At 40.8% G+C, this 15,225-nt stretch overlaps 1 protein-coding gene across 3 annotated transcripts; it reads left to right on the top strand.

Moving 5' to 3' along the window:
- The first annotated feature begins 73 nt into the window (after nucleotides 1-73).
- On the top strand, nucleotides 74-14,415 carry LOC124186825 (AT-rich interactive domain-containing protein 4B-like). 3 transcript variants are annotated; one of them, XR_006871728.1, is made up of 10 exons: nucleotides 74-562; nucleotides 870-1,306; nucleotides 1,420-1,665; nucleotides 2,740-2,944; nucleotides 3,048-5,470; nucleotides 5,554-7,217; nucleotides 7,527-8,120; nucleotides 8,241-8,381; nucleotides 9,238-9,388; nucleotides 14,208-14,415. XR_006871728.1 is itself a non-coding variant. In XM_046578855.1 (9 exons), the coding sequence occupies exons 1-9, from the start codon at nucleotides 557-559 to the stop codon at nucleotides 9,279-9,281; spliced, it is 5,760 nt and encodes a 1,919-aa protein (XP_046434811.1). In that variant the 5' UTR covers nucleotides 74-556; the 3' UTR covers nucleotides 9,282-14,415. The 3 variants fall into 3 exon arrangements, 2 of the variants coding, with proteins under 2 accessions (XP_046434811.1, XP_046434812.1); XM_046578855.1 differs by having other exon boundaries at nucleotides 9,238-14,415; XM_046578856.1 differs by lacking the exon at nucleotides 14,208-14,415 and having other exon boundaries at nucleotides 8,768-9,282.
- Nucleotides 14,416-15,225: the final 810 nt, after the last annotated feature.

Raw genomic sequence — 15,225 nt, 5'->3', positions numbered from 1 at the left:
CGTCACATGGTTCGACACGCTTGGCGCGTATTCATCGAGATCATTGATAGACCGAGGCCTCGCCGGCGTCTCTATCGAGTTTAAAATACCGACACTGCGCTTGCGGGTAACGTAAAGTGTAGAAATGCAGCGGATATCGTGATCTATTATTATGCGATTATTCGCCGAAAGGAAAAATGGTAAATTTTCCGGAACTACTGGGAGCGGGTATTTTTTTCGTCATGGATTGACGGCCCTGATCGTCAGAGCAAAGTGGTTGGTAGCAGCACTCCGCGAGCGACCGAGGGGAGTGGGAAATGGGCAGGGAACAACAGCAGTTTGTGGCAGTTTGTGGTGTTTGTCCGCGGTGTCGCTGAACCAGTGATATAAGCTAGAGCAACGATATTCTCGTTCTCGCATAAGGCGAAAGAGGTCAACAAAGACCCTTCTCGTTCTCGGTGTGATCACTTCTCTTTACTATTTCCGAGGATATTCGGAACTGACGACCGTTTTCATGTCTCGGTGCGAGTACGGCTACCTACCGAAACTGCCTATGAAGATTGTAGAACGTTAGAAAATGCTGGTAAGAATCCACGAGCTCGAATTCGTATCTTCAACATATCTCAATTACCATTCTGGTTTTCGCCTCATCTCGGAATCGCTTCGCTCGTTTTCGCAGCTTTTTGTTCCCACTCTGATTCCCACCCACCAAGTATTGCGTATGTTTTCACTTCCCAAGAATCGTTCCTTTTTCGTTGCCGCCATTCAATCAATGTTCTGTATCATATATTCTCATCCCATCTTCGCTAGCTGATGGATCCGGATCGCGGAATAAAAATGAATAAAAATTTGTAACAAAAATAACGTACCTTTAACCATCTGATTTCCAGGGAGACGATCCACCGTATCTGTCGGTTGGTACGGAGGTAAGCGCTAAGTACAAGGGTGCGTTTTGCGAGGCTAAAATCAGGAAGGTTGTGCGGTCGGTGAAATGCCGTGTAACGTATAAGCAGGGCTTGGGAACAGCGACAGTCACCGATGATCAGATAAAAGGCACGCTCAGGGTAGGGGGGCTGGTCGAAGCCAAGCACAATGACAGAAAGGAATTCGTCGATGCTACCGTCAACAAAATACAAGACTGTAGTCAGTACACTGTCGTTTTTGACGACGGAGACATAACGACTCTCAGACGAACTGCTTTGTGCCTGAAAAGTGGCAGACACTTTGCAGAGAGTGAAACTTTGGATCAGCTGCCTCTCACTCATCCCGAACACTTTGGTAATCCTGTTATCGGCGGTAGGAGGGGGCGGAGATCCAGGCAAGCTCAGTAAGTGCTAAAAATAATTATGACTCAAGCTCCGAAAGAAGTATAAACCGAAGAAAATGACAGAAAATGCAACTATCTCCGTCTTGTTTTATGAAACGTTAACCGTTCTGCAGGGATGAGAGCAGCGACGATGAGGAAAGCCCACCGCGAGGTGTCAGAGAATCGGGTTCCGGAGGTGTGGGAAAAGAACAAGTCGAAACAGAACCAGAGATTGGTAGAGTCGTGTGCGTAGAGCTTGGAGACAAGAAGAAAAAGGACAATTGGTTCCCAGGGTTGGTAGTTGCTCCAACTGCCCAGGATACAGTCAGGATACGTGTCCGAGATGACTATCTAGTTCGTTCATTTAAGGATGCCAGATAGTGAGTATTTGAATTTGAATTTACATTTATCGAAAGACACTTCCAATACTGCTCATGTCTATAGAATCTGCATAATAATCACCTTCTGCTGCAGAGATTATTTATCATCTCTATTCAGTTTGTTCAATTCGACAATATTAAGAATACCTATGAACTACGATAGATTTGAGAAATGAAACGATTATTGTTTGCTCAATTTATTTATTTACATATTTTCGTAAACCTTCAATCTTACACAGTCTTTTATGATATTTTGAATATATTCTTTTCATTTTAGATTTGTAGCGATTTTTTCTTGTTTCATATTCACTTGGTATTTTATTGAAATAATAGGTATGTAGTTAAGTATAAATGATTCCTTTGACCTTTATTTCTGTATGTTTTCGGTAGTGTAATACTATCGTTTCTAGTGGCGGTTGCATTATTTGTATATTGCATATGTAAATTTAATGATATAACTTTTTTGCTATCTGCCATTTTCGTTATGTTTATAATCCTATTATCTATACTGTTCAGTGCTTTCAGAGTAGTTTTATTTCTAGCACCCTAAGATATAAATCCATTAGCCTGGTAATGTATATTATAGGTTGTCAAACGATAATATTTTACTTAGATTGAATATCACGTAAACCATATACTTTGTTTTGCTAATAAGATAATTTATATGGCAGTTCCATCTAAGATGCTTATCAATTGTAATATGGTCAAACTTGCCAATAGCAGACACCTTCGGAAAGGAAAATCTTGTCTTTTATAGAGAAGTGTCCATTATTGGGAGATACATTTTCAATTATGTTTTTCTGTCAGGGATTTCTAACTTGTCCGTTGAGAGAAGTTTTATTGTACCCAAACATTTAGTTTCGTTTACATTTGATATTTTCTAATTGTCAACATATCCATTGAAATCCCTTCATATACAATCTCTGTGATTAACAACTGTAATATTTACTCTTCTTTTTCTACATTTAATGATAACGTATTTTTGTCCAGCCATTCTTTGATATTCACCTCTTGTGCGACTTCTCTCACTTTCCTAGCAGCAACAATACGCGATGTTACTTGTTTTGTTCTCAGCTACACCGTTCCAAAGAAGGAAGCAACAGAGTTCACCAAAGAATTGGTTAACAAGGTGGAGAATAATGCGCTCAAAATTGCCGTTGAAAAGGCATTGTTATTTCTCGACAAAAATGAACTTCCACCTCACTGGGACAGGGATTCTTTATTTGGCAATGCAGACTCTAGCGGGAACAGCGATAGTGACGCAGAACTGGATTCCGATGTAAGTATCTGTAATCCATGATGTTTAAACTTGGTTGTCACTGATCGATTCACGCATCGAATCTGTTTTGTTCTTTTTTTCATTTTTTTTTTTTTTTTTTCAGAGTTCCGATGACGAGCCAAGGGAGGAAAAGGACCATTTTGTTGCACAGCTTTACAAGTTTATGGACGATCGAGGAACTCCGATAAACAATTGTCCTATGATAGGGACACAGGATATAGACTTGTACAGACTATTCAGAGCCGTTTACAAACTGGGTGGTTACAATCGTGTCACAAATCAGAATCAATGGAAGTCCATTACTCGTCGACTCGGTTTTCCCATTCAGAGTACGTCGTCAACTCAGAACGCCGTGAAACAGCAGTACAAAAAATTCCTTCATTCTTTTGAAGATTTTTATAGGAAGCTTGGTTGCACAATGGTAAATCACCCGAGGGGCAGTACCAGGAAACAGAGACCCGGCAGGAGTCTGATCAGAGACAGAGACAGGAATACGCCTGTCCCGCCACAGATGCCCTCAACAAAGATTGAGAAGGAGGAGGAAGAAAAAGAGAAAGACAAAGACAGGGAAAGGGAGAAGGAGAAAGAAAAGGACAAGGAAAAAGAAAAGGAGAAAGAGAAGGAGAAGGAGAAGGAGAAGGAGAAGGAGAAGGAGAAGGAGAAGGAGAAGGAGAAGGAGAAGGAAAAGGAGAAAGAGAAAAGAATCGAGGAGGAGGAAAAACGGGAGAAAAAGGAGGTGAAGAAGGAGCCGATGAAGGAGGAGGAGATTGTGAAGATTAAGAAGAAGGAGGAATTCGAGGAGAGCGGGAGCGGACAAGACAGCGATGTGAACATCGACGGGGAGGAGGAATCGTCGTCTAGCGAAAAATCACAGAAAATCGTTGCCACATTGGCGCCAAAGACAAAGCCGCCAGCAAAGCTCAAAGATGAAAAGAAAAAAACTGGGGAAAAGAAGAAGGGAGATGCGAAAAAGCCGGAGAAGAAGGCGGAAGACAAGGTGAAAGAGGAAGAACAGCTAACCGTGACCAGATCCAAGTCCAAGGATGACACGACCAAGGGTAAACCATCGATTACCGAACCCAGAGACGTTCGAACACCATCCGCGGAGACTGAGAAGAAGATTCCCCCGAAGCAGCGCCGACCTACCGAAGAAGAGTTGAAAAAGCGCGGCAGAAAACGTAAGGAAAGCGAGCCGGAAAAGCCGAGGCCCATGGAGGAAATGCCCACCGATCCCGCACCGTCGTACAAAGGGGTGGTTGACCTCGGAGATCGTCTCAAGGTTTACTACGGGCCTAACCACGAGTCTAAAGTAACGTACGAGGCAAAAGTAATCGATATAGAGAAAGAGGGTGCTGAGCCGGTTTACCTGGTCCACTACACCGGCTGGAACACGCGATACGACGAGTGGATAAAGGGCTCCAGGATTGCGCAAAATTTCACACAGACTCAAGGTCGCGTAAAGCGCGGCAAGACCACTCCTAGGCCACAGACTCCAAGTACTGCGGGCTCCTCTGCGTCTAGTAAACTAGCCAAGTCGTCGGCCCAGAACAGGAGAAGGGCACACAGTGTAGCGCCTACCTCCGTAACTACTGCAATACCAACTGCGTCGATGATGAAGGAGGTCGGGAAGCGGGACGAGAAGGAGAAGGACGGCCATCCACCCCGATCAAGCACACCGTCTTCGGTCGCAAGTTCAAGTTCCAGGACGAAGAGCCCTGCGACTCCAGCCGTAGGAAGGCAGACCAGAGTTACCAGGAACAACGACTCCTCGGGGCTTGAACCGCGGAGACGTACCAGACGCATGTCTGGTCATACAGACATATCAGTGGTATCGGAGAGCGACAGCGATGCCTACGAATCAGACACGATGGAGCCGGAGCAAACAAGGACAAGATCCAGGGGAATGGAAGAGCGGAAAAAAAACACGAGGCAACGCGGGGATGATGAGGTGAAAACCGAGGACTGCAGCGAAGCTGAGGAGGAGAAAGATGCACCTGAGGAGCTCAGAAGGGGACGTAGGCTCAGGAGAACGCCGGGAAAGAATCAGGCAGTGAAGTCAGAGCCTGAGAGCGACGAGGATCAACCCAAGGGTCGGGACTTTGATCTGAATCAGATCAGATCGGAGCTGAAGGGCTTTGAAAAGGCTGTCAAACTCGACATGATTAGGGTTGAAAGGGAAACGGAAGAGGCGAATCTTGAGGAGAAGGAAAGTGAGGACAAGCCTTTGGTCCCAATGCCCGCATCACCGAAGGCAGAGAAGAAACAGTTAGAGCCGCCCAAACTCGAAGCCGTTGTTGAAACCAAGACTGCCGAGAGCACAGAAGATATTTACGAGTTCAAAGAACCGGAACCTTTCGAATTTGAAGTAAGAAACAAACGGGACTCGGGCGGTGAGAAGGACAAGGTTAAAAAACGCGTTTTCGACGAGGAGCCGAAGAGCCCGAAGAAAAAACAGAAGGTACTACCTCCGTTGCCGAAGGAAATAAAACTCGAGGTTGACGGCGATCCAAAAAAGAGAGTTCGAAGGTTTGTCATTTGCATTTGTATCATCTATAATGTATTGACTCAAGACTACTATCCTTGTCTGATTGCACATTTCGAATTTTCAGATCTTTAATTAAGAGGGTGGAAGACGCGGATATTCTTCCTCTGTCCGGGAAGGCCAGATCTCAGCTCGCCTGCGAAGAGGCATTCGACAAGCTCTGCGAATCACCTTCTTTCAGCCCCTTGAAGCCTGTTCCAGTAACAGAGGAGGCTGGAAAAGTAACAACAACGCTCGACCTGCTCTTCAGCGACCTGCCCGGTGACGAGGATGGACCAGCCGACGACCCGGAGGATAGGCTAATCATATCGGAGGCTGAGGAGGCCGAGCAAGAGAATCTCTTCACTTATCAACAAGAAATTTTTCCATCCAACGACATTCCCGATACCATGGAGTTCAGTAAGGAGGAGGGCAAGGACCAAGAAAAGGCGTCCAAAGAGGAACCACTACCCGGTGGCAACAAGTCGATGCTGGCAACTAGCGCAGAGATCAAACAATCCACCAATAAAATTTCGCTGGCAGCTGTCGCGACTGCCGCTGCAACTATTCCTGTCGAAACGAAAACTCTTGACATCAAACCCTCTGAAATTTCTCCCGCTCTGTCCCCTGCCCTCGTAGCCCCGGCTCCGATCAGCACCAGACTCCCGGCTACGTCGACGATAGAGGAAAAACTGTCAGCAGCAGCGATGGCATTCAAAAATAAAACCAAGGATGGCCGACGGGAGGACGAGGAGCAGAGGAAGGCGGCGAAGGAGTTGTCGAAGAAGTCGGAGACGTCTGTTATCGTGAGAAAGGGTAAGGATGATCAGGTATCGGTGAAAATCGCGGACGTCGATAACAGTGTTGGTAAGCGAGGCGAAGATGGAAAAGAAGAGAAGACTGGAGAGGAGGCGATGAGGGTTGCAATCAAGCAGAAACAGGAGGAACTCCAGCAGTTGAAGATGAAGAAGGAGGCCGAACTCAAACGCGCGGCGGAAGCCAAAGCCGCGGCTACATCAGCTGAGCAAAAGAAACTCGCTCAAGATAAGCTGGAGCAGGAACAGAAGAGGAAAGAGGATGAGGTTTCATCGTCGTCTAGGAAGGAGGAGGAGCGCAGAGATCGTGATCAGAAGGACAAGGAGAAGGACAAGCGGAAACGTGTCATAAGCCAGGAATTCATCGACTCGACGGACAGCAGCGATTCGGAGCAGCGTCTTATCATTGACAACGAGGAACCGCCAGAGGAGAAAAACGCCACCTCGAATTTCGACATCAAGCTACGAGCCGAGCTTGAGAAACTCCAGGACATCCAGGAAGGAAGGAACGCTCAGATTCAGCCTCCCATCGAGGACCCTGCTGTTCTAGAGTGTAAACCTCTCATTGTTATACCGCTGCCCAAAACCGAAGAAGAGGCTGAAAACATCAGCTCTCTTCTCTGTGAAGAGGAGATTCCGGGCTCCCCGGCTCCCGTCATCGACAGCGTCGATCAGGCCAGTGCTTCTGCGGCCAATCAACTACCCTCCCAGGTCAAAGTCTCAGAAAGCAACATAGTTTTGTTGGAAATGCCGTTCGCTAGCGCTCCTACTTCTGGCCAGACCTCTGCCAGTGTTGGTACTGTTTCTACGATCAGCGTCGCGGTGTCCAAGAGTTCCGACGTTTCCGTACCCGTCTCGCTGCCCGTCCAACAGGCCCTCGTTATTGGAGCTAGAGCTCAACCTCTTCCCCAACCTCTTCCTCAGCCACAACCACCAGGTTCGTCAAACTTACCTTCATTTCGTTATCTCACGGTGTCCAACTGCACGAAGCTGAAACTAGCAGCCAGAGTTCAGTTGACATTGCTCCAAGTAAGATAGTTAATCCTAATAGTCTAAACATTGTCAAATCTCAAGGAGAGTTGGTACTTTTATAGAATCAGAAGCAAAAAAATAGCACGGCATTGTTTTATTTGAAAAAAGTTTTGCCCACTTTGACTAGTACCTGAAGGCTACGTTCCAAGAACTTGAGGAACCTAGAAACTTTTTGAGTTATTTCATGGTTGATCGTTTTTGCTTGCATAATTAGCGGCTCCTGTGGCAGTCCAACGACGGGAGAGTAACGAGGCGGCTCCAGTGATGGACAACACGCCGCCCACGACCCCGGATTCGACTATTTCAAACATATCGGGTTCACCGAGAGGTGAGGGAACAGGTGGATCATCGCCGCTGTCGGAGGACAATACCAAGTCGAACAGGGATAGCTCAGAGGCGGACAACGATGCAGCTGGCAAATGTATTAGCGGAGGTTTTAGCGAGGATGATACCTGCATGAATAACACCTCCGAAGGCGGTGGTCAGGAGAGAGAGGCAAAAATAGCCGCCAAGAGAACTGCCGAAGAAACCCAATCACCCAAGAAGCGGAAACGTAGCAGAAAACATTCCGAATGCGGTAGCAATGTTGGAAAAAAATCGTCAGGCACTAGACACTCGTCAAGGCATTCCATGCGGCATTCCGCCGCCGGAAGCGACAGCGACGACACCAGTGAAAGCTCTAATATGATATGCGCTGGTAATTCGAACGTCACCAATCATCCTAATATTGCAACAAGTGTTACAGATCTCGTTACCTACTCAACCAGGTCGCCTAGACCTTTGAAATATAACTTTTACGTCGAGCTCGGTGAGTTGACGTCCTTTTAAGGACTGAAATTAAAGATGATTGAACTAAAGTTAAGCACACTTTTCATATGTCTACGTTATTGACTGACAAATAAACTCGGAAAACAACTTTTCTTCACAGATCCCGAGTTGGATGGCAGCCAGCGTATCGCTGTGCTGCAGCAAAAGCTTGCGGAATTACGAAAGACTTACAACGCTGTTAAGGTAGAACTTGCCGGTATAGAGAGAAGGAGAAAAAAACTGAGACGGAGAGAACGTGAAGGTAAGTTGAAATGGTTCGCTGAATACGTCAATGTTTTTGTTTTTTTCACATTTTTTATTTTGAGCGCAAACTTCAGCCCTTTTCTCATGTAAATAACTCGATCCGATATTCCTGCTTCTCTAATACGTTTATATACCAAATACGTTTCATGCCAATTCTCCACGAATATCTGATTTATGATCTGTCTTCTGTCATTTGGCAACCAAATTTACTAACTCGTTTGTAATTGGGTTAACTTAATTCGGCTCCCTGATCAAAGCTTCGTAAATATTATCTGTTTAAAATATAGCGCTTAGTGTCTGTTCTATTGCGTGCGTAAATGGTTTTTGTTTTAGAAGCAACAAATAATTCGTCTTGTTTAGATATTTTTACCTTTGGTATTACAGATTCACCCTCGGAATGAGAGTGTTGGAATTATTGAGCGAGTGGGTATACGGTGGGGGACATTCGATAAATCAGATTTTTCACTTTTAATCAAAAACATCGTTATCCTAAAAGTTATAAAGTCAAATCATTAAAGGTTTTCTTCCATTGTTTACGATTCAGATTGCGCACCACAAATTCGAACTATAATTTCATGTATGATTTTAAGGCAATGTAAATAAAGCTACGTTTCTGTATGACAAAAAAAGTCGAGAGATGTAACTTAGAATTTTCTATTTTTTCGCACCGAATCATTCGCATAATCGACAAACTCTGTTTCCTCCAATGTGAAGCAAAAATGAAATATCAGATCGGCTGTTTAGTTTACATATTACTAGAACTTTACACAAGGATAGGTATGGCCATGTAAAATGAAAATAAAAATTTGGTATAGTCCTTCAATGTCGAAACCTTTAATTGATGATTATTTCAGCATTGAAGGCAGCCAAAGCAGAGATGCAACAAGCTTGCTCGTGATGAGAAAACAAAAACGAGAGGGACAAAAAAGCAACAATCGAGCAGAATTTTAAAGCAAACTAACTACTTAAGCCGCCTGACGCGAGTGCAAATATGAAACATTCAGTGTGAGTTGTAGTCAACGATCATTATATTAGAGTAGGATATGCGTTGGGAGGAAAAGAAGAAGAAGTAGAGAAAGGAGAAGAAAGAAGAGCATCATGTTTGTGATTTGGGCACCTGCAATTGTGGCAAAAAAATCATGACAATTTTTATCTCTATCGTATTATACACACTTGTCTGTCTATCTATCGTTGGTATAGGTATTTTAACATTTAAAGGTTTAATCAAAGTTGTAGATATAGCATTTACGATCTAGATTTCATTCTAATATTAATTTTCAGATATGATGCTTCGATGGATAATTGCGTACGCGTCGTTATAAGTTGTTGTGTTTTTTGTTTTATTTTTATTTAAAAAAAAATTTTTTTTTTTCAAATTGTGTCTCATTTGAAATATCATTATCATTCTTTATGGTATGCATGTTGAACTTTCGCGTTATTTCTGACATTTTTGTTATCCAGGGAGTCCAAGAATTACGTATGTACACAAAATTATAGGGGCGATAGAGGGGCGACCCCTCCTGAGTAAATTAACCCAAAGAAGATCTGAGATCTGCGAAGTCGCGTTAACGTTCGCCGGTTAAAAAATCTCGCTTAGAGCCGTCATTCAGCCAACAGAGTCTGCAGCATAGGTTTCGTAGAAGTCTTGTTGACAAACACACTCGATTTGCAAATTTCAAACAAAAATACTCACGACATTGAATTTTCACTAAACACGACGACGAGGACGTGCGATAGAAATGGATAACGCTTTAAAATTTAAGAAATTCAAATGAAAGTATTTCCAATATTAAAATTTATTACAAAAACCAATCGTTGCAAGACGAATTTTTAACTGGTCGTATCTGCCGAATGCGCCTTCGGAGACCACATGTTCTTCATGTATAATTAATTCAGTTCCAACCCCTCTGTCATTGTGTGTATAGTTAGTTCTGCGATTCCCTAAGTATAAGGGTATTTATTTTAAATCTGGGCAGACTTCTAGAGTGCGTAGGCGCTGCCTAGGCAAGCATTTTGAAGTAAGACACCCATGGTCGGAAACTCATCCTAACAGCTATGGCAGGCTTTGAAGGATTTGTTACCGTGCGCTTCTTAGTAGTCTAACGAATCAGATGTGATCACTTTCGACCTAACGTTTTATTCAGCCGTAGACAACAGTACAAAGTTTTTGTGTAAAGTCAACAAAACTGTAAGCATAAAAAAAAAAAAAAAAAAAAAAAACTACAAACAATGAAAAAAATAACAAAACAATTTTTTGTATTTTATCCGGTTCATTACAATACGAACAAGGGGGTGGTACCAAATTTTTCAAAGCTCTCCACTGTTGTTAGGATGAATTTCAAACTATAACGGCGTCATTACATTACATACCCTAGAAGTGTATCCAGAGTTAACATGAATACCCTGCATATATACATACACATAGGTGTATGTATAAATGTGTATATTGTACACATACGTGTATATAGAGTACAAAAAATTGTTCAATTAGCAACGACATTAAGTAATATGAGTCTTCTGTCAACGATAAAGGAAAAAAAAAAAAAAATTCAAACTTTATAATTGGGAACAACAAAATCTCCTGACCTAAAATTATCATAGTAGAATTGCTATACTTAATTATAGATGCGTGGGGAAAATTTCAATACGACAAAATCGTTCGATTTTGTACGATTTTGTCTTTGGTTTTTTATACCGTAGGAATGAAGCATCGAGAAGAAAAAAAAAAACGGAAGAACCTGAAAACGCGTTGAAAGATACTGTTTTCCAATGAAACAATGAGTAATAAGTGATTGAAGTAACTGTGATCATTATTTGCAAAGAACAAAAAAAAACCATTGTTAATTACGTGTATCTACATAAATGTCCTTGCACATTTCTGCGTTATATGCATGCATTTAACAAAGGAGGATAATGCCTCGTTTTCGTAAATCTCTAAGTATCATTACGACGAAAATAGAAATGAAATCGACCATTGCTACAATATAAACAGTACATGTTTCAATAGTTTTATACTATACATATTATAATAATAGGAATACTAATGTATCAGACAATGTGGATGAAACCAGTATCCTTTGCCACGTTTTTCATACTTCGTAATATAACACTAACAACACAATATTGATCGGCAGATTTTCTTAAAGTTTAGATTTTAGAATCGTACTAATTACCGGAAAGTCCCGTACTATCGGTTTCAATACGTATTATTTAGTTTTTATTTTGTTTTATTTTTTTTTTTTTTTATCGTTTATTCTTTTCTCTCAATGTAACGGAGAGAACGCAATGGCGATTGAAATCTTACAATAAGAATCAAAAGCTGGAGACACGCACACAGATAAAGAACAATACCATTTTGGAAAGCGATATTTGCCTAGTAAATTCGCAAAAGAATTGAAATTTCATATAGATGTAACGTGTTGTTATATATAGTAGGTATATTTTTTATAACGGCCTGGAGAATGAAAAAGTTTGAGGTAGTTGGAGGGATAGAGTGAGAGAGAGATAGAGAGAGATAGAGATAGAAATAACTACAGGGTGAGAAACTTTCTTCCCAAAATGCCGATGAGTCGTGAAATTTATCCATAAATAATTTGTAAATAATGACGATACCGATGAATGACAGTAGTTGTAGCGTGTATTTAAATTAATCACCAGGTACGACGTTTATCCAAGATTTACTAAATAGAATTGAAAAAAAAAACGCAGATACAATGGAAGCTTGTGGTTTCACTTTTTGCATTTAAAAGTAAACACGAAAAAAATATTTGCATATATCACATGTCAGTAGCGAGAGGACTTCTTTGAAAAACGTGAATACAATTCAGTGCACTTCTCACCGCAGAATTTGAAACAAAACGTAGATCTGTTATGATTTTTCAAGTAAACGGCAGCTCGTGTTACGAAACGCAGATCAGATAATTTTGTGTAGACTCAGAAAGAGAGAGAGGAGACTAACGTTGACCACATGGTGTACATACATTACACAGAAGTACGAGTGACGAGCGATTCTTGATTACAAAAACTGCTGGGTCAATAATTGTCATAAATCGATAATATTCTAATGAATACGTACATATATTGTATATGATTTTATTGCCTTTTAAACGAGGGGCATTATTATTATTATTATTATTATCGATGAATAAATCTTACTATAATACAAAATAATCATAACAGTAACAGCATTCAACGATCCGATGGATTTTTTTCTTCCTTACTTTCAAGTACCCGCTAGGTAATATTATTATTATTTATAACAAATTTTTTTCATGTAGAAGGGAAGTCACCATTTTGTTTCTCAACACGTTTATACAGATATTTATTTATTACATTACTATATTAGTATCAATAACAATATTACAGTTTGTTTTACCATACATGATTGGACGTTGTGTACACGGCGCGTTTGTAACATTTACATTCCCAAATACACTATAGAAAAGTAAGAGACGAAAAAGAAAAAGATACAATTTACGGTGAACACATAATACGATAATTATAATTTTACAAATATACTTGTAGTGTACAACACTATAATATCATTATACATACATTACTATATACGGCACCTAGAGGATTACGGGTACTAATTTAATTTAAATATCTATTCATTACATGAAATTATTATACTGGTAAATTTACAATTGGCGTATCCACTTGTTCGACGTAGAAAAGAACAAGAGTTACACCAGAATATTCACTTCGTATTGCGTTTTAAGTATTGAAAATATGAAACTTGCAGATACAAATTTTTTTTCTCCAATGTTATTTCATCTTCAAGCTTGTCTCCCTCGATTAGTATTTTATCAAAGAGAATTAGTACTGTGTAACATGAGAATTATAGCCAAATTGTGAAATATATTTGGCAAACAATTTTCACTCGCATCTAAGTATCCGACGAAAAAACGCGCGTGAGCGGAATTTTGAAATCGATGTTTGGCCATGCTTTTGTTTTTGTAGTTTTTTTTTCTCTTCCCTTTCTTCAAACTATATAAAAATACGAAATTCTACATTTAGATGTCGCAATTTTAATAATGGAACCTTGAAAGTTTATTTTTTCACTCGTGTAAGGGGAAATTTGCACTCTCTGTAGACAGAATATTTTGGTTTTTATCTGTTCGCGATAATCGCAATGAATCTGGAAAGAGCAAAGCAATAAGACTCGAAAATACGAAGAAAGTAAAGTGGGAAACATTGGCTTCCCATCTATTCGCACGCAAAAAAGTTAAAATTAAACAAAGAAATAAATGTACGAAGACAAAAGATGGGAGCATCGTAACAAGAACCTCCTTCTCCTCAGTCAATATGACCGAATTATCGAACAAATTGGTTATCGTTGACAAAAAGGAAACATTGGCATAGATGTAAATCATCGGATAAAATCACAAAGAAAAGGAAGAAGAGCCAAAGTTCATTTCATACTAATTATAATTATTTTGGTCTTATTGTATGGCATCTTCTGATTTTCGTTTCTATTTTCAATCAAATAGATAACGGAATAATTCAAATTAATCAAAATTGTTGGATAACTTCTCCTTTCGAAACATACAGCACCCTCTGTCCTATAAATATCTCCCAGCGACATTGGAGTTGTGCAATAATATTTTTATTTGTTTCATCAAATTACGATCAACGAATTTAAATTAAATCTCTATACTTTACCATCTGCATATTATAGATCTGTTATAAACACAGAAAGAAAATATTAGAAAAACAAGAAATAGACAAACCAATCGTGTATCACAACATACGCTGTTATATCTCTGCAATAATGTTTCATCAGCCTGTATATCTATATATGTATCTATCCATCTGTTTTCAGATCTAGATGTGAAAAGCTAGCAGTAGAAGAATAGAGATTTAACATCGTGGCAAAAAATTACCCTGCTCCCGCCTTTCCTCTACGGCATTATATCACATAATTATGGTGATGAACGATACGTACAATACTTATGTCTGATTCCGAGACACAAGAAAAAAAAAAACGCAAAGTACAGGGATAACTGTGGAAGTGGGGCATCAATTTACAATGTCGTTGAGCGAAAGGTCAGTAGAGTTATTTTAACGAGTAATTAATCTTGGATGGCTACGTCAACAGGGCGGTAAGCTTGGCGCAGGCATAGCGGCATCCACCACTGATGCCGGGGAGGACGAAGAGGCGACCGAATTCGCCTTATTCTCAGCGGTCAGTCTTCGCCTGGCAAACATGAATTGTTCCATCAGTTCATGGTGCGCTTCTAGCCGCTGAATGCAGTGTAGACAAGCCGTCTTAGGCAAAGGATCGTTCATATTGACCTGTATTGAAAAAATGTATGACATGTTACAAATGTACATCGAATGAACGAAAATTTTGAGCTAAACTATCTTTCAAGGCTTTGTTGTCCGAATTAAATTACAAGTGGTTAGCTTTGTTTGTCAATTAATTACCGTTATAGGTAAATAGGCGTTGATTTTTTCAGCGAGTTTCATGCGCTCTCCTTCCTCACCGTAAATGTGTATTACAAATCGGTTCATTTTACTGCACAGCCTGCATATGAAGCCGGTTATCACCGCCTTATCCGTGCTGCCCATCCTTGAGCCAGGAATCGAAATCGGTGGGTGACAGTCGCGTGTTTCTAGTTTCTATACCACAGAGTTACGGGTGACACAATAAAAGCGTGTAACACTTCGATGACAGCAGCAGGAACCGTCGCGTATGAATGTTTGGTTATGAACGGAATGCGAGCACACTTTGTAAGTATGTACATGTGTGGTGTTCTCACGCACGTGATTTCAAGGGATAAATAATTTCTCTTTCTTTTTTATATGTATATATATATATTTTTTTGTATTTTTATTAT

The sequence above is a fragment of the Neodiprion fabricii genome, chromosome 7 (assembly GCF_021155785.1).
Source record: "Neodiprion fabricii isolate iyNeoFabr1 chromosome 7, iyNeoFabr1.1, whole genome shotgun sequence".
Lineage (NCBI taxonomy): Eukaryota > Metazoa > Arthropoda > Insecta > Hymenoptera > Diprionidae > Neodiprion > Neodiprion fabricii.
The sequence above is the reverse complement of the archived record's forward strand: the minus strand, read 5'-3'. Positions and strand labels throughout refer to the sequence as shown.

Coding starts and splice junctions, on each gene's coding strand:
- LOC124186825 (XM_046578855.1), top strand. Junction 2,945..3,047: donor ACGCAGAACTGGATTCCGAT/GTAAGTATCTGT, acceptor TTTTTTTTTCAG/AGTTCCGATGACGAGCCAAG. Junction 8,382..9,237: donor GAGACGGAGAGAACGTGAAG/GTAAGTTGAAAT, acceptor TGATTATTTCAG/CATTGAAGGCAGCCAAAGCA.